The sequence below is a fragment of the Aulonocara sp. 'chitande type north' Nkhata Bay genome, linkage group LG3 (assembly GCF_057382095.1).
Source record: "Aulonocara sp. 'chitande type north' Nkhata Bay isolate Kocher_YH1m ecotype deep benthic linkage group LG3, A_spYH_male_GT1.1, whole genome shotgun sequence".
In the NCBI taxonomy this organism is placed as follows: domain Eukaryota; kingdom Metazoa; phylum Chordata; class Actinopteri; order Cichliformes; family Cichlidae; genus Aulonocara; species Aulonocara sp. 'chitande type north' Nkhata Bay.
In genome coordinates this window covers 73,363,558-73,383,591 of record NC_141346.1, presented here as the reverse complement: position 1 = coordinate 73,383,591, position 20,034 = coordinate 73,363,558, and the positions used below count along the sequence as shown (strand labels likewise).

At 44.1% G+C, this 20,034-nt stretch overlaps 2 protein-coding genes and 1 long non-coding RNA gene across 3 annotated transcripts in view; all 3 read left to right on the top strand.

Moving 5' to 3' along the window:
- The window catches only part of LOC147336975 (protein NLRC3-like), a 465,583-nt gene that overhangs the window by 250,125 nt on the left and 195,424 nt on the right, over positions 1-20,034 (top strand). The window lies entirely within an intron of this gene.
- LOC147336982 (uncharacterized) lies at positions 1,984-14,216 on the top strand. The gene is made up of 2 exons (XR_015128569.1): positions 1,984-3,448; positions 13,640-14,216. It is a non-coding gene; the product is annotated as an uncharacterized LOC147336982 (long non-coding RNA).
- On the top strand, positions 3,827-6,654 carry LOC147336983 (uncharacterized). Its single transcript, XM_086287187.1, has one exon. It carries the CDS (start codon positions 4,423-4,425, stop codon positions 6,628-6,630), a length of 2,208 nt encoding a protein of 735 aa, XP_086143313.1. The 5' UTR covers positions 3,827-4,422; the 3' UTR covers positions 6,631-6,654.

Sequence of the window (20,034 nt, the reverse complement as noted above, 5' to 3'; positions counted from 1 at the left end):
TCCCCCCCACCAGTTGAAGAGCCCCCCAGGCGGCTCGATGCACCGGCGGCACCCTGCTCCAGGGCCGGGCCCCCATGCACCCACCCGCCCACAACCCCGGCAACACACCAACCAGGACCCGAGCCCCCGAGGCCCGGCCCGGGCCCCCGCCCAGAGACGGAGCACCCCCAGAACCTCACGCCCATCCCGGACCCACCCAGGGGCAGCCAGGTTGCCAGGTCAGTAACCCACGTCCGTCAGCACAGACCCTCCCCTAGCCCCGCTGCACGCAGCCGCGAGGAAACAGTTACCTGAGAGCCAACAGAGCCCTCAACCGGACGTGACCGCTACCCCGGGTTGAGCCCCCCAAGGAAGATGCCTCCGGGGAACCCCCCGACGCCCTAAGCCTGTCCCTACCCCCTCACCAATCACAACAGTGAAGGCGGGACCAAACTATGACCCCCCACCCCCACTAGGTGATGGAGCTGATAAAAGGGGCCCAGAGCAATTGATCTGATGTGGTGGCAGAGGCTGTGTCAAGACTAATGTAATCTAATAGATAATTTCTATATTGGTTAGAATTAAGATTATTTTTATTTTTCCAGTTCATGAGGACTGTTTTCTTGGCTATGCATAGGGCAGTGAAGATCATATGGGCTATATTCTTTTCTGAAGTGACATTATCTAAGCTGCCCAACAAACACACTAAGGGGGAAGTTGGAATGTTACATTTCAGACATTTTGATAAGTCTTCACATATCTCGCGCCAAACCTTTTGCACTGGTGGACAGAACCAAAGAGCGTGGATGTAATTGTCTGGTGTATTGCCTTGACAGTGTGAGCAGTTGTTGGAAGATGTAAAGCCCATCTTAAACATCCGATGACCTGTATAGTGCACTCTATGAAGTATTTTGTATTGTATTAATTGCAGACTGGGATTTTTAATTAATTTAAAAGTTTTTAAGCAAATCTGAGACCAGAAGTTTTGGTCTAGGTTGACTGATAAATCTGCTTCCCACTTTGCAGTAGGAAGGGATATTGATTCATCTAATTTAGAAAGTGTTCTGTATATTTTAGATAATAATTTGGGGGATTTAAGAGTAAGAAAATGTGCCGCACTTAGTGGTGTTTGTAATTCAACTTGACTGAGGTTAAATTTCTTTTTTACTATGGATTTAATTTGTTGATATTCTAAAAACCTTGTCTTGTTGATCCCATATTGTGCAACTAGTCTGTCAAATGGAATAAATTCTGTTCCCTCTAATATATGTTCTAAGTATTTAATTCCTTTACAACTCCATTCTGGGAAATTAATCATATTATTGTTTTGTAATATGTCAGGGTTATTCCAGATAGGTGTACGTTTGCATGGGATTAATGAAGACTCCGTTATTTTTAGAAACTCCCACCATGCTGTTAGAGAAAAGCTGATGTTGATACTTTTAAAGCATTCATGTCTTTTGATGTTTGAGCTAATAAATGGTAGGTCTGAAATCTCTAGATCCTTGCATAGTGCCTGTTCAACATCTAGCCAGGGCTCAACTAAGAAGGTATGTTTTAACCATTCTGAGATGAACTGAAGCCTGTTGGCTAAGAAGTATTGGTGAAAATTAGGCAGATCTAATCCTCCTCTATCCTTGGTTCTTTGTAGCGTTTTTAAGCTAATACGCGGAGGTTTATCTTTCCAAAGGAATTTGGAAATATATGAATCCAGAGATCTGAACCAATCTTGTGATGGTTTGTTAGGGATCATCAAAAATAAGTAATTTATTTTTGGCAAGATCATCATTTTTATAGTGGCGACCCTTCCCATGAGTGATATGGGTAAAGATTTCCATCTAGTCAGATCGCCTTCTACTTTCTTTAGAAGTGGGATGTGGTTTAGTTTAGTTAAGTCTGAAAGCTTAGGAGTGAAGCTTCTGTCGGCTGGACTGAAGGATCCAGGCTGGAGACTGGACACTCTCAGGTATGGAGAGAATGTCTGATATAGGAGGAAGAGCTGGAATCATTTCCTGTGTCTTTCACTCACTTCCTGTTTGTTTCCTGCAGATGAGACATGAACAATCACACATGCAGGAATATTTTCAGGGACAGACACACTAGTCTAGCTGGATAGTACATGGATATTTATGTAGGGGGTCTTCAAGGAGTCTGTTTGCAGGAACATTAATGATAACTGATAAGTCATGTTGAGAGTTTCATTAAAAGTAGACTTACAGTTAGGTAATATTTGGACAGAGACAACATTTTGTAACTTTAGATACAAGTATCAGCCATGTGTGTGTTTCCCATGCTGTATGTCCACAGTCACAGTGACAGTCAGTGACACTGACAGAAGGATGAAACAAGGCTGTGAATCATTTCAGTCTGTGTGTGTGACAAAGAGGCAGACAGGAGCAGCTAACATTTGGAAATGGAAGCTTACTGGAAACACTACATTCACGGCTGAATTCACAATAGATTTGTTCTCAAGTGCACATTTAGCAGCTAATGCTAATACTGTTTTCCCTTTGCTTTCTACAGCAGCTATTGCTAAGTAGGCCACTTTGCTCCGCTAAGGATTTGTGTGACCATGATGGAGACTCTGATAAGCTAATGCTGCTAAGCTAATGCTGTTTATGGGCCCTGTTAGAATCAATATTTCATCTCATTCTGTTGTTTGAGAACAATATTAACGTTTCACATCATTATAACACAAGAGAAAAGGGTATTGGCATTAGCTACTAGTGCTTATTCACCTCAAATTACCTTTAGCTGCTAATGGCAGCCTACTTAGCATTAACTCCTCACTAATATAATGCTAATTTACATCAAATTAGCATTAACTGCTCATATTGTTATAAGGAAAGAGTGAAGAAAATATAATCTGATCAAACATTATTCAGCTTTAAATATTGTTCAGCTTTAAAGTTACTGTGCAACTGTGTAATAAAAATGTGCTCACGACTTTGGCCTTGAGAGCGATAAGAAGCGATCGCCTCATCCTGCAGGTGCAAGATATCTGCAAGCGAAGAGACTAGAACACCCAAGGCCGATTTCCTTTTATGGAGTTGTTTTTCTGCTAATGCAGCACTTTCCTCACAACCCCCTCCTGTAAGTTTTAGAGAATATATACCCATCCTCACAGCAAATCTTAGGAATCTCCTGATGTGAGCTGTGTTGAGAGGTTGTCTCTGTCTCAATAAAAGTTCACTGATTCCCCATCTGCCGCAGGTGTCCGGTTGTCTTCATTCTCCGCCAGCCTGGTTAAGTCAATTCCTCCTTAACATCTAAAAGAACCTATTTAATGAAGGAAGACGGGTTCACTTTGTGTTTAATATTATTCTATTGCTGTTGTTGTTTTTTTTGTATCCTTCAATTGGCGTCACGAACAGGATCCGCTCCAGGTCAACTGGAACGGATGGGAGGACTTCGGCCGTGGTCTGAGTGAACGGAGTTTGGACAAAAGCTGTGTGCACACAAAAACAAGGTAAGCAGACCTTTTATTTCTGCTATATTGAACATTATAAAAATACTTAGTGTCCAAACTCCTAGTAATTCATAACCAAAATTGTCTGGCTTACTTAAGGCTTGTTGAGAATCAGACAAGTGAATAAGAAATAAGTGAATAAGAGATAAGTGAATAAGAAATAAGTGAATAAGTGAATAAAGATAAGAGTGAACTGAGGTCTGACCACGGTTGCAGCCGACGGGTTGCTCTCCGGTGTCGGATACATACCTCAGTGCAGGTCTGGGACCTTGAAAGGGTTTATTAGTAACGCCTTTCTAAACAAATTAAAAGGTTAAAGGCCTTGAGAATATTTTTTAGTAATATTCTCTAAACTACAGAAGGGTTAGGAAGGCCCAGAGGACTTTATTAGAAAAGATCCTCTAAAACTTAAAAAGGAGAAGTACTGGTTGGAGTCCAAAGGAGGGGTCCCTTTGATCAATAGGAGAAAACGGATCTCTTCTTAAAACCCCGATGATTTTAGTGTTTTAAATGTTTTGATGTTCTGTTTGATATTGGACACACATAAATACACGCTGAATGCTTGCTGTGGAACACTGGGCAGGACAGTTTGGTTCTCCGTTGTTCACAGATTACACAATTAAAGGAACTAGGTTCCTCTTTTGGTTAAAATAATACACCACACATAGAATTTTTTTTACACATTTATTACATACATAAGGAGGGTAATGAGTGACTGCAGGTAATGTATGAAGTGTGAATGAGACGTGTGAACAAGGTGACAACCAACTAGCACCCCTATCAGGAAGCTCTAGGCAAGGTTACCCGCCAGACTCCGGTTTGGTAGAAGCTTGGTAACACCTGAAGGGATATTTCAGTGCTGACTCACCTTTAAAGCAGCGCCCCAGCTGTTAGTGCCTAACAGAGGCAGGAACCCAGCTGGCCCAAATTCTCCTTTAAAATCAATAAAAGAACACTCCTCCATTGACAGTAAAATGGATGGAGAATTAGATCGAGAAACTAATGATGATGGTTGGGGTCCCGGTGTTATTCTTAGCACATTGGGAGAACAATTAACATGTGTTGAGACAGTCATCAACTCCACACACCAGCCTAAAGAAGCAAAAAAGCAGAAAGAGTCATTGAGGAAAACAGCTGAAAGGTTAATGAAAGAAAAGGGAAAGGACGAGGGGAGTAGTGGTAACTGGGGAATAATTTGGCAGAATAAGGCTATGCAGGCAAAAGAGAAAGAGGAAGAAGCCAACTCAGCAGCAGCAGGTGCAGGTGTGATGAGCGGGGTGAGACACAGAAAGGAAGCAGATAAGCACGCAGGCCGCAAAGCTAAATTTAATCACTGGGTGTGTTTATGGGAAACTGCAAAACCACACATGAAGAAAAATAGGTCTCAGCCACCTCCCTATTCTGCCTCAACTCCTCCCTCAGCAGGCATATATCCGGTACTTAATATCTCTGGTGGAATAATGACTATTGGAGAAGAACCGCCCGTAGCTCCAACTCCCATAGATACCAAGCATTTTTGCCCAGGAAGCTCCTCTCTGTCGGCGACATCCTCAGCTAGTAGTAGAGCCCCCTCTTCTATGTCCCATTGTTTTGGAACCGGATCTGAGGGCCTAACTGACCCCCCTGCGAGCGCACCATTTGCGGTTCGAATGAACAGACAGGAACCCACTGAACAACAATTAACTGATCAAGAAGCAGCATTACGCAGCTGCTTAAATGAACATAGGTCAGTGGTCCAGGTGAATAATCGTGTTGCGTCAGCCCCTCTTTCCCGGTCCAACCCCTTTGCCAGCACTCCTGTCGCTGTTAAAGGAGATCTGACCGCTACTGCAAAAACTGAGCCTGGCACTTCACCAAATGTCACAGTTACCATGTCTTTGGTGGGCCGTCAGGATCCGGAAACACAGATGAGTTTAGCCCACGTTTTTGCTGACACTGCTACCCCACCAGGCGGGGAAGAAACTGAGGATACTGATGATGAACTCAGTGACCTTAACAATACACCCCCCTCTACCCCTCCCAGTTTAGGATATCAGACTAGATCTAAGGGCCCTGTGCCTCAGCCTCCAGGCATATTTCCCCTGGTCCAGACTAAAGCGCAACGTAGACCAGTGTATCAACCTTATTCATTCGGAGATGTCCAGGCCCTAGTGGACAAACTCCCTGACATAACGGAGGGAGGGAATGCCTGGTTGGCTGGTTTGGATAAATACACAGCTGGACAGGACCTCGCACTGGGAGATTTTAGAGCTATTATAACTAGGTGCACATCCCGATCTCAGGCAGCGGACCTGGAACAAAATGCGGGTACTACCATGCATGAGAACGAGGTGCCACTAATGCAGGCCTTGAGGTTTATTGGACCGGCCCTGCGCAAACAATTCCCACCCAAAAATCAAGGCACCTTACAGAAATTTAAATGGGAGGGAAAGCAAAATCCCACCCATTATCTAAATCAGGCTGTTGAAGACTGGGTGAACCATACAGGTCATCACCCCAGTAGGACTTGTTCACAGAGCATGTGGTTTAGAAGGGCGGTGCTGAGGGGCATTCCGGAGTCAGTAAGCCAGAAAATGGAGGATAATCCTGATTTGCAGGACTGTGACTTTGCAATCTGGAAGAAACATTTGATTTTTAATCTTAACAAAGTGCAGATTAAGTCTGATGATAAAGCGGAGAGCGTCGAAGATTTACAGTTGCAACTGTTGAAGGTTCAGCTGCAGAAAGCTAAAAACGACCTGGGTGGAAAAGGTGACAAGCCTAAAAAGCAGCTTGTGGCCGCTGCGGCTCCCCCTCCTGGTCCAGTTGCCCCTGATTTGTATCCGAACCCATGGCCAACTGATCCACAGCCCCCCCAGTATGGTGCTTATCACTCCCCGGCCCCTTATGGGCAGAGAGGTTCCCCATTTGGAGGAAACAGAGGTGGTTTCAGGGGAAGGGGTCAGATGGGAGGTGGTAGGGGAGGCCAGATGTATGTTTGTTTCCGGTGTGGACAACCTGGACACTGGGCTAAAGCGTGCCCTTTGAACCCGGCTGCTGGAAGAGGCAGGGGAGCCCGTGGTGGGCCCTATCAGCATCCTGGCCACAGAGGTGGACCTCGTGGTGCTGTAGTTGGAGTGCCCCCGGCCCCACAGATGCCTGTGATGGGGTGGGAGTACTACGAGGGTGGTCCCCAGCTATAGGACACCCCACAGACTGCCCAGGACGGTGAAGGGACAACGGCGGACCCTATGCTGTCCATAACTGTAGATAGAAGAAGAAGCAGCTTTTTAGTGGACACTGGAGCTACGTACTCCACCATTAAGGATGTTGCTCGTGAAAGACTTACTGACAGAGTGATTACAGTGGTGGGCATATCTGGGGAACCTAAAACTCTGCCTTACACCGTGCCCCTCCCCACAACGGTTGGAGATCAGACCTTGTTACACAGCTATGTTTGTTCAAAACAGGCGCCTGTGAATTTACTGGGAAGAGACTTGTTGATTAAATTAGGAGCCACAATACTCTGCTCTTCACAAGGCCTAACTGTGACTCTCCCTACTGGGGTTGTACTTCCCTGCTCTGATGGGCCAGAGGGGGGTGGTCAGTTTCTGCTGCAACCCTCCTCCTGTTTGGCGGACTCTGCTGACATCTACTGGGCATTATTGGAAGTTGAAACACCTGCTGAACCAGGAGTTTGGACTGCTTTTCAGCAATGGCGGCCGTGGCTCTCACTCCTACATCCTTATGTCCCTCCCCCTGACCCACCTCATGTTACACTGTTTTATGACAGGCATGACACCACCTGGTACCAGCACATGTTCCAAAAGCAGTGTGAGGGGCAGGCTTGGTCTCTGAACATGTCGTGCATTTTTGCGGCACCGGAGGGAGTGGCAGCAGCGGTTACTTTTACAACAGATCAATTACAGTGGTACATGATGTCTGATGAGGCAGCTCCCCATGTGTCACTGGCCTTACATCCTGGACACCAGGCTAAGGAGCTGGGTGGAATGGTTAAACGTTCCCTTGCGGCCACTGACTGGACACCTACAAAACTCCCACAGGTTTTGTTTTCTCCATCTACCAAGACATACCAAATTTTAAATGATTGCTTTAATTCCTCAACACTGCAACATGGAGTGGTCAGCGGGTCACATGGAAGAGAACACACAGACCACTGTGATGCTGCGCCTTTACTCGACTCTCTTCCAGATTATTTGTGGTCCCTTGGACCCACAGATGTAGGTTTAGTTGATGTGGAGCCAGTCTCTTTTCAACTGTCATCTGCTACCCCTTTGTGGCAGCCTCAGTACCCACACAGACCGGAGGCTGAGGCTGGGATTGCAGAAACAATTTCTGGTTTGGTCACTGCCGGTGTCTTGGAGCCCTCCTGCTCTAAGTGGAACACGCCCATCCTACCCGTTGAGAAAAAAGGCACGGGGAAGTTCAGAATGGCACATGATTTGAGAAGGATTAATGCCTTACTTGGCACTCCTACTTTGCCTGTGCCTAATCCTTATGTTGCCTTGACCAACCTCCCACCATCTCATGCCTGGTTCACCTGCATTGACTTGGCTAATGCCTTTTTCTGCCTCCCACTTCGTGAGTCACTGCGTGACATTTTCTCATTTACATTTAGAGGCCGACAATGGCGTTACACTCGCTTACCACAGGGATTTGCCCTCTCCCCAGGACTGTTTAATCAGTGTTTGAAAGAACTTTTACAAACCAGCCCACTACCATCTGACTGTATGTTAATACAATATGTGGATGACCTTTTGCTGTCTGCCCCCACGGCTGACATCTGTTTGGAGGCCACCAGAGTGGTACTTCACCACCTGGCCAACACAGGTTTTAAAGTGAGCAAAAACAAACTACAGATTGCAAGAAAACAGGTTTCTTTTCTAGGCCGCATGGTCTCACAGTCCGGTATTTCCTTGTCCCCAGAACACAGGAACTCCATTTTGCACCATCCAAAACCTCTAACTGTAAAAGACATGTTGTCATTTTTGGGCCTGACTGGTTACAGCAGGACCTATGTCCCAGACTATGTTGGCCTTACTTCCCCTTTGCGCGTTTTGGTAAATGAACAAGGCATGAGAAACCTCTCTGCTCCCCTCTCATGGACTACAGAAACAGAACAGGCGTTTATAAAGTTAAAACAACAGCTTTCTGTCGCCTCTGACCTTGCTGTGCCAGATTATGCTTTGCCTTTTCATCTTGATGTTTCTGGAACTGGAACCCATATCAATGGTATCCTGTTCCAGAAAAAAGGGGGAGAGAGAAAAGTGTTGACATATGTAAGCGTAATGCTTGACAACACTGAAAAACGCCACCCACCGTGCACACAACACGTTTCTGGACTTGCAAAAATCATTCAGAAAACAGCACACATAGTGATGAACCACCCACTAAAAATTTTGACATCACACAGTGTGGTGGCCTACGTCTCCTCACAGGCCTTCACACTCACTTCACTCAGGCAGAGACGCCTCAGTACCATTTTGGAAGCACCACACATCACCTACTCACATGAAGGCATAAACATGGCTGATCACATGGGATCAGGGGAACCACATATGTGTGAAGAGGTTGTGCAGGTACAGGAGAAAATCAGGCCAGATTTGCAGGCAGAACCTCTAATGGATGCAGAAAAAGATTGGTTCACAGATGGATGTTGTTTCAGAACTGAAAGTGGAATGTTGAAGGCTGCATGGGCAATAGTGGAACAGACAGACATGAGATGGAAAACAGTGAAAGCAGAGCAGTTGACAGGACAACAGTCTGCACAGAGAGCTGAACTGAGAGCGGTGATTGAAGCCTTAAGGATGGGAAAGGGACAGAAAGTGAATATATACAGTGATTCAGCTTATGCTGTGGGAGCAGTGCATGTGGAGCTCAAGCAGTGGCTAAGAGCTGGTTTTTTGACAGCCAGCGGAAAGCCTATTAAACATGAGATAGAAATGAGGGAATTAGCGGAAGCACTGTTGTTACCTGTTAAGGTGGCAGTGGTAAAATGCAAAGGACACAGTGCCGGATTGGACTTAGTGGCATTAGGTAACAAACAGGCCGACTTAGTAGCTAAGCAGACAGCTGGTTACTTACCCTCCCTGATTATGGTAATGGACCCAGAAGCCACACCCCCTCCAGAAAGACCACCCATACAACTAGGCCTAGCCACAATCAGAGAGTTACAGGACAAAGCCAGCCCCCAGGAAAAATCATTATGGGTAACAAGAGGGGCCACAAACACAGATGTTTGGCGTGGCCCAGATGGAAGGCCCATTCTACCGCCAGGGGTCAGACAGACAGCAATGGAAGAGGCACATGGAGTGGGGCATGTGGGACCTGCACAAATGATGAGGAACTTAGCCGCCTGGTGGCACCCTTATCTAAAAGACATGACAAAATACATGGTTAAAACCTGTAAGGAGTGCAACCAATTTGGAATCAAGCCCGCCTTCAAGCCAATAGCAGGGTACTTCCCCATCCCACTTTGCCCAGGGAAAGAAATAATCATTGATTACACAGACATGGTGGACAGAGTAGGTAGTTACAGGTACCTGCTGGTGGCTGTGGATGCATTTTCAGGTTGGCCAGAAGCCTGGCCGACAGCAAGTGAAAACAGTAGAACTGTGGTGAAGTGTCTGATTAATCATTATATACCACAGCATGGGTTTCCCGGGGTCATAAGGTCGGACAATGGTTCACATTTCAGGAACCACGATCTGCAGAGGGTTGAAGCCGCATTAGGTTTGAAACATAAGTTTGGCTCAGTTTACCACCCCCAATCCCAGGGGAAAGTGGAAAGGATGAATCAAACTCTAAAAACTAAATTGGCTAAAATCTGTGCACAGACCAAATTAGATTGGGTTAAGGCATTGCCTCTTGCATTAATGTCCATAAGATGCTCAGTAAATCAAACCTCTGGTTACACTCCATTTGAGTTGGAGCATGGCAGGCCTTTTCCTGGCCCCTCCTCTCGCCTGTTAATGTCGGATGAAGCTGATTCAGACCTCGATCCGAGGACATATTATAACATGCTCCGCAGTTTTGTTGCCCAGTATTCCTCACAGGTCGCTGAAAGAAACCAGCAAGAGCTGAAAGAGGCGGCTACACCTGGAATGGACTACGTCCTCCTGAAAGTCACAAAGAGAAAGTGGGCTGAGCCTCGCTGGACAGGCCCTTACCGCATAACAGAGCGGACCTCCCACGCTGTCAGGCTCGAAGGGAAAGGTGACACCTGGTTTCATTACACACAGTGCGCTGCTGCCACCGAACCAGGAAGAACCTTGAGAGAGGTGCAGAAGGACCTGTCAGAAGGAGCTACAACAGCATCACCAACCACTTGAGGGAGCCAAAACTCAACCTACAAGCCGGCTGGTTACAAAAGGGGGTGTTCTTCATACTGAACTAAACATTTTTATTTTTCTATTTTTAACATCTTTTATGACTTTGCTTTTATATTGGCTTGAGTTTTTAAGATTTACATTTTACATTGCAATAGTTTTAACCGCTGAAAGCTCATTTAAAGTTGTGTCACTGATACTTTTTGTTGCTCTTTAACTCCTAGAACACGCCCTTGGCGAGGTGGGGGGAACTGGACCACCTTTCTGTGCCCCATCATCCTCTATTAGAAGACATCCAAGCTAAGTAAACATGTCTTGGCCCTTTCCCCCTGAAATGACAGGCAGGCAAAGATGTTGCGTCTTTGTTTGCTTCCTGGCCCTGGGTCTCATTCCCATTGGCATAATCCTGATCTGTGAAGGGCCCCCGACACTTCTGACACCTTCAAGTTCAAAAGCTTCGCCCCCTTCTGACAGTCCCAATCTGACAAATGTAGCCCCTAGGGTCTTGCCCACCACTTCCTCTCCAGTTTTGCCCACGCCCGATCCATTTAGAAAGAAACGAGACACGGTTACCTCCTGTACCCCAAGTACGACTAGAATGATTACTCTCTGTGTCCCCAACAATAAAAGTTGGGTAGTCGAAATAGATTTCGCTAGCTTCCCAGTCACTCCCGTCACCAAAGACCAAGGGGGGGATCTTTTTAACCTTGCGGTACATCTCTCCTCCTCAGTGTGGTATATAACCCTGGGAGGTTGGCATCAGTGGAAGTGGTCCAGTTTAGTGTCAGAAACGGACCTCGATTGGTCCAAGCACTCTAGGGGTCAGGCTTTGCACTGGAGAAACCAAAATATGCTCAGAATAGCAAAAAAACCGGATCTTTCAGGCTTAATTTTTACCCTAAAGGATCTGGCCTTGACCTCCTGTCAACAATTTATACTTGCCCCTTGGACTGATCGCACCGCCCTGTATTGGCAAATGGAAATATGCCCTAGCGTTGGTGCAGCTCCAAGCTCTGTAGTTAAAGATGATAACCCCACCTTTAATGGCCCTCCGGTGACATATACAAACGGGGGGAGAAACGGCCGAATACGCATTGTAGACACAAATAAAATGTCTAAAGATGACCTCTTCCAAATTCTAACCGGTATTTCTGGAGCAACAAACAACTGGTTACTACTAGCTGAACAAGCTGCTGACAAGACGGCTTCCGACTGCATAGTGTGTATGGGAGCCCGCCCCACTTTAAGAGTGGTACCGGCGCCAGTCAATAGTGCATGCCTCCTGCATCTTATGAACAATACAAAACGAGGTCATTGCTCATATCTGGAAAACCACTTTCCTAAAACTCAACGCTCGGTCTCTAATAAACCACCTTTCTTTTCTTCAGATGTAGCTGTGAACAATTTCACTTGTATTAACCTGACTGGCAATGCAGTAAAACTAGGTAGCTTGAACTCTTCTTGGTGCACTGAGATGACGGTTATGAAACCAAACTTCCGACCTACGGCTAGGGCTGATTTGTGGTGGTGGTGTGGCAATAACAAGTTATATGATGGTTTCCCTCGGGATGCGTCAGGTCTTTGCGCTCTCATAACTCTTATTTTACCTGTTTTAGTCACTCCAGTAGATCTCTCTATAGAAGTACACGAAGTTGGCCTCCCATCCTCCTCTGAACGCCGCTCTAAACGTTCTCTAATCCCAGGTTCAGCTCGTAATCCAACCTATATTGATGCTGTAGGTATACCCCGTGGGGTCCCCGATGAATATAAACTGCGAGACCAGGTTAAAGCAGGATGGGCCTCGATACTTTGGATGGTTGAAATAAATGCGAATGTAGACAGAATTAACTACATTCACTTTAATGTGCAACTGTTGGCTAATTACACTCGAGATGGTTTTGAAGCTGTGCATGCACAGTTATCTGCCACTTCCCTAATGGCTTTCCAAAACAGGGTCGCAACGGATTTTCTCCTCGCAGAAAGAGGCGGAGTCTGCAGCCTTTTTGGTCAGGAGTGCTGTACCTATATCCCCAATAACACAGCTCCTGATGGTTCCCTCACTAAAGCTATTACTGGTCTCACAGCTCTTACTGTTAAAATGAAGGAACACTCGGGCGTTGATACTGCCATGTGGGACTCTTGGCTTAACATGTTTGGCAAATATAAGGCCCTTGTAGCTTCCATCCTAGTTTCCATCTCAGTTTTTGTTGCTGTCCTAGTCACCTGCGGCTGCTGTTGTATTCCATGCATTCGATCCCTCTTCCAGAGACTGATTGTTACAGCTCTCACTCCTGAGGATAAGGATCTCGCCCGGCAGATGCCTTTATTGGCTAGTCAACTTCCCACCTCCTCGCCAACGGATGATGAAAACTCTGATCGTGAGGGTGACGAACATTATCGTCTTTCTCTTGTTTAAATGCTTCTAGAATGGTTGTTTCTCTGTGGTGTTTTGTATTAGGCTTGTTATTAATTGTTTCCCTCACCCACTTCCTCTTGAAGGATATATCTGGTTGAACTGTGTCTGGTCGGGTTGTGAGGGTTAAGCGATGTTCTCAGGGTCTCCGGACTTAAGCCTGAGCGAATGTGTACTCCCACCACTGGATATAAATTGTTTTTTTCCACACCCCTTCCTCACGTTTTACCATATTCACTTTTGAATGTCCTTAGCAGTTACCGTTCTGGGTTTATTTTACGGTTGATTTATTCTTTCACATTTTCACGTTTATATCTCTCATTATTATAGTATACTCTGTACTCTCCACATTTTTATCATTACTTATGCTTTTTGGTTGCTGAGTTACAGGAACTGTTAATTTTGTGTCACTACCCTGGTTGCACTGACTCGTTGTATCCTTGGGTGCAGGACAGCTGTTACTGCTTTCGTCGGGAACCGAGACTGCTTGCAGCCGACCCCTGGGCAGGGTGGTGCCTGGACTCTTTTCTCCTCATCTGCAATGACAGATAAAGACAAATGATAAGACCCGAGGAGTTTTTCGAGCCAGGCTTCGACACGTCTCTGTGTTCCTTTGAATGTTACTTATTTTTGTGTGTTGACCCATTTAAGATGGGTCAAAAGGGGGATTTGAAGAAAATATAATCTGATCAAACATTATTCAGCTTTAAATATTGTTCAGCTTTAAAGTTACTGTGCAACTGTGTAATAAAAATGTGCTCACGACTTTGGCCTTGAGAGCGATAAGAAGCGATCGCCTCATCCTGCAGGTGCAAGATATCTGCAAGCGAAGAGACTAGAACACCCAAGGCCGATTTCCTTTTATGGAGTTGTTTTTCTGCTAATGCAGCACTTTCCTCACAACCCCCTCCTGTAAGTTTTAGAGAATATATACCCATCCTCACAGCAAATCTTAGGAATCTCCTGATGTGAGCTGTGTTGAGAGGTTGTCTCTGTCTCAATAAAAGTTCACTGATTCCCCATCTGCCGCAGGTGTCCGGTTGTCTTCATTCTCCGCCAGCCTGGTTAAGTCAATTCCTCCTTAACATCTAAAAGAACCTATTTAATGAAGGAAGACGGGTTCACTTTGTGTTTAATATTATTCTATTGCTGTTGTTGTTTTTTTTGTATCCTTCAAGAGAAAACGGTATTAGCATTTGCTGCTAATAATTATTCACCCCTAATTAGAATAAGCCGCTAAAAGCAGCCAACTTAGCATTAATTCCTCACTTTGTTGTTACCCAACGGAAAAGAGTATTAGTATTAGCTACTATCATTTTTAATAAGTAAGAGAAAACAGTATTAGCAGTAGCGCATAATGCTAATTCACGTCAACGTAGTATTAGTTAATAATGGCAGCCTACTTAGCATTAACTGCTCACTAATATAATGCTAATTCGCATCAAATTAGCATTAGCTGCTCAAGTTGTTATAAGGAAAAAGAGAAAACGGTATTAGTATTAGCTGCTAATAATTATTCACCCCTAATTAGAGTTAGCCCCTAATGGCAGTCTACTTAGCATTAACTCCTGACATTGTTATAATGCAGGGGAAAAGAGTTACCATTATCGGATAATGCTAATTCTCATCAAATTAGCATTAGTTAATAACGGTAGACTTCATATCATTAGCTGCTGTCATTCTTACAAAGCAAACAGTATGAGCATTAGCTGTTAATCCTTTTTCATCTAAAATTAGAATTAGCCACTAATGGCGTATTGTTAAAAAGTAAGAAAAAACATTGTTAGCATAAGCGGATAATGCTAATTCATCTCAAATTAGTATTAGCTAATAATGGCACCTGCTTAGCATTAGCTGGTCACATTGTTATAAGGCAAGAAAATATGGTATTAGCATTAGCTGCCAATTTCTATTTACCTAAAATTAGCATTAGCCACTAATGGTAGCCTATAGCAAAAACTTCTTAATGCTAAATGAAGTTAATTAATGCTAAGTAGGTTTAACTGAAATTAAAGTAGTGTTAGCATTAGCTGCTGATATTGTTAAAAGGTAAGATAAAACATTGCTAGCAGCAGCGGATAATGCTAACACACATAATAATTAGCATTACCTAATAATGGCAGCCTTCTTAGCATTAGCTGCTCATATTGTTATAATGCAAGGGAAAAGAGTTGGCAAAAACAGTGTTAGCATTAGTGGATAATGCTAATTCACCTAAATTAGCATTAGCTAATAATGGCTACGTACTTAGCATTACCTACTAATATTGATATAAAGCAAGAAAATATGGTATTAGCATTAGCTTCTAATGCTTTCTCATCTTAGGCTACGTTCACACTGCAGGCGAAAGCGCATCAAATCCGATTTTTTGACCCTATGCGACCCATATCCGATCATGCTATGACAGTGTGAACGGCGCAAATCCGATATTTTCAAATCCAATCTGGGTCACTTTCGTATGTGGTACTGAATCCGATACATATCCGATGTTTTAGAAAGCGACTGCTGTTTGAACGGTCAAGTCGCATTAAATCCGCCTTTTACGTCACCGACACAAGACTGAAGCCAATTATCAGCGCCAGAGAAGCGCCCGAGAAGACATCGCGAACGCTTCCTGGCCATCCAGTGTAGATGTCAGTGAAACTGTTGGGAAGACAACGTAAACATTTTATTTGTACTGTATAATCTGCAGATTCTGACAGAAATCTACAGCTATCCTTTGAAGCACCGCTCCTCTCTTAAACGGCAATAAGGATCATTATTAGGTTATTTACATTATTATGTAAATAACAAAATAACTTAAAGCAAAAATTGGGAAACGTGAAGACCGAAGTCTTTATAATTAAGGGCCATCAGTCAAACAATACTGTTGCTCTGGGTCTAAACAGAGCGCGTTGTGTGTGACATCTTCTTTTGCGCATGCGGGCCGCTTTGAGCGTTCACACTAGAGAGCGTTTGCTGTCGCATTTTATTTGTAGTGTGAACGAGCAGACAAAAAAATCGGATTTGATCAAAAAATCGGAATTGAGCATTAAGACCTGCAGTGTGAACGTAGCCTAAAATTAGAATTAGCCACTAATGGCATCCTATTTAGCATTAACTCTTCACATCGCAAGGGAAAAATTAGAATTCAATAAAAAAAAAAAGTGTTCACATTAGCTACTTGTATTGTTAAAAAGTAAGAAAAAACATTGTTAGCATAAGGGGATAATGCTAATTCACCTCAAATTAGTATTAGCTAATAACGGCAACCTACATAGCATTAGCTGGTCACATTGTTATAAAGCAAGAAAATATGGTATTAGCATTATCTGCCAATTCCTATTCACCTAAAATTAGCATTACCTGCTAATGGCAGTCTACTTAGCATTAACTCCTCACTAATGTGATGCTAATTCACATTAAATTAGCTTTAGCATTAGCTGCTAGCATCAGCCTACCTAGCACTAGCTGCTCACATTGTTAAAAGGGAAGAGAATACGATATTAGCATTAGCTGGTAATATTTATTCACCCCTAATTAGAATTAGCCACTAATGGCAGCATACTTAGCGTTAACTCCTCACATCGTTGTAATGCAAATGAGGCTAACTTGCATTAAATTAGACTGCTGTTATTAGCTAATGCTATTTAGCAGTAGCTGCTCACATTGTTATAAAGCAAAGGAAAACGATATGAGCATTAGGTTCTAATGCGTATTTGCCTTAAATTAGACGTAGGTGCTAATGGCAGCCTACTTAGCATTAGCAGCTCAGATGTTATAATGCTAGGAAAAAGAGTGTTAGCATTAGCCGTTCACATTGTTATAAAGTTAAGGGAAATAGTGTTAGCATTAGCTACTCACATTTTTAAAAAAAGTAAGTGTTAGCATTAGTGCATAATGCTAATTCATGTCAAATTAGCATTAGTTAATAACGGCAGCCTATTTAGCATTAGCAGATAATGTTGACCTTGGCCCACTGGAAAAGTTAAGAACTAAAGATTTAGGAGTGTTTCTCGATAGCTCTTTCTCGTTTGAGAAACAAATGAATTCTGTTATTAAAACCAGCTGTAAGGTTTATATTGTTGATTGTCATTTATGCTTAGAAATATTTACTCATATATGCTTAGAGTTGTATAATCGATTGCATAATGATAGAGGTTTGATCCTGAGTAGTCTGTAAAGACTCTGTGTGCCTTCCAGAGTGCTCTGGCATGCACACACCACTTGGGGCCATGAGAGAGGTCGTACCCTCTCTTACTGATTTATGGTGTAGGACAGGGGTCTCAAACTCAATTTAGCTGGGGGCCGCTGCAGGCAGAGTCTGGGTGAGGCTGGGCCGCATTAGGTTTTCTACAAGAAAGACATGGTTAAAAAATTCCAATCTTCTCAAATCTCTTTATTTTTATTTTTTAACACAAAATATGAAAAATAAATAAACAAATTAAGAATTAATAAGAAAATAAATCAATCTGTAATACATAAATAAAATAATAATAAGATATTTTTAGTCAGTGAACTTGTGTTTTTTTCAGTCTTCTATATCTGCTGTATTTAGATTGAAATGTCTGTATTAACAGTTCTATAACCTTCTTCTGAACATGAATGGAACACTGTAGAAAATGAACTGTTCTTCTGAACATGGCTTCTCTTGCCTACTCCTTGCTGCTAGAGACCTGGCAGCGTTTCCTCTCGCATAGCCGAGCCAGATTTGGCCTGAGGGAGGAAGCAGTTGCGACCCTCAGTATGTCTTGAAGATGATCATCCGTAAGTCTGGACCTGTACTTGGACTTATTGAAGTTCAAAGTGGAGAAGAGCTTTTGGCACAAGTATGTGCTACCAAAAAGGCACATGGTCCGCTTGAACATTCGGGAAAGCCGAGGGAAACTAGGGCTCAAGTCTCTCAAAAATTGTCCAAGCTTGTCTGCTTTTCCACTCACCTCCCTGAACTTTGCTTTGAGTTCAGAGTTGCACTGCAGCTCAATGAGCTCCATTTGAAGCACAGAAGGGGCATCTTGCACATCAAAGGAGAAGGGGTCCGCAAAAATGTGAAAGGTGGCTCTGTGTGTCTTGAAGTCAGCAAACCTGTGATCAAATTCCTCCTGTAGCCTCAAAATGACATCAACATACTCGTCAGCACTGAATGGTGTGCCTGCATCCACGAGTGCCTTGCATGCTGGGAAATGGCAAAGGTTTGTCTGAGAGAGCTGAGCTTTCCAGAGCGCCAGTTTTGTGGAGAATGCTCTCACGTTGTCATAGGCAGCACTGACAAGTTGCCCCTGGCCTTGTAACGTCTTGTTCAGTACATTAAGCTCATGTGTCATATCAACAAGAAAAGCTGAGTCCATGAGCCATTTGGGATCAGTTAGCACAGGAACACTAACTCCATCCTTCTCCATGAAGGCTTCACTTCTGCTCTCAACTCAAAAAGTCTCTTTAATACATTTCCCCTGCTGAGCCAACGTACCTCAGTGAAGTCGAGCACATCCCCATATTCTGACTCCATTTCCTCTAAAAAAGCACAGAACCTTCGGTGCTTTAAGCCCCTGGATCTGATTTGGTTGATGCATTTCACAACAATAGACATCACATTGTCAAACTTCAGGCATTTGCTGCAAAGGACCTGCTGATGGATGATGCAGTGCAGAGCAATGGCCTCCTCCACGCCTTCCTCTTCCAGTTTGTTTTGTGCCACCAGTCCATGTTTCCTCCCTGTCATTGATGGCGCTCCATCTGTTGTTATTCCAACAAACCTCTTCCATGGCAAACCAACATTCTCAATGGCATCACACAGCTTGTAAATATCTGCTGAGCGGTGGTCTGGCCATGCATTGGAATTACTGTGAGCAGCTCCTCCATCACTTCAAAACTGTCATCAACACCACGGACATACATTGGGAGCTGGGCAGTGTCGGTGATGTCTGTGGTCTCATCAAGAGCGACTGAGTATACACTGAAACATTTGGCTTTCTCACACAGTTGGTCATAAATGTCACTTGACAGGTCAGAAATGCGATCTGCTGCGGTGTTGGCAGAAAGGCTGATGTTGCTAAACTGACCTTTCTTTCCCGGACAGACTATATTTGCAGCCTGCAACATGCACTTTTAGACAAATGCACCTTCTGTGAATGGCTTCCCTGCTTTAGCAATCATCTCACTAACCACGTGGCTCCGACTGCTGCATTATTCTCTTTGGTTGCTTTCTTGGAGAAATCTTGCTGCCTCAGTAGATCTGTTTTAAGACTGGCAACCCGGTTCGCTCTCTCGTCTCCCTGGTATTTTGCATCCAGCTCAGCATGTCTAGTTGTGTAATGACGTTTCAAATTGTATTCCTTGTGCAGCGCAACTTTCTCTGTGCAAATAAGACAGGTCGGGGTGCCCCTGTGCTCAACAAAGAAATATTGCATTTCCCACTTTTCCTGAAATTGTCGGTGCTCATCACCAACCTTTCTATTCACCGCAGGCTTTGAAAAAGACATGTTTGGGGCTATGTGACATTTATAATTCTACTTGGTGTCACTGTCGCATTGAAGTTTCAATCAAGCGTTTAGCCGACGGACGGGGAACGTCTCAACGCGTAGAGAACGTCATTTCTGCTTCTTTTTCTTGCAACCGTAGCACGGCGATCGGCAGATAAAAAGCCGGTAGCAGTCTCCTTTGTTTTTACGCTCGATGTTCATGTCTTTCATGACGACACGAACACCGTGGCGTTTGCAGATGGTAGAAAGTGCAGGGATAGCGAGCGCAAAAAAGGCGACTGCTCACGGCGCCGGGCTGTTGTTACAGGAGAAAGAAGCGGAAATGACACCGTGACATATAACAAATAACATCAGCTGTTTCTGATGTTAGTTGTTTTGACTGCTTTT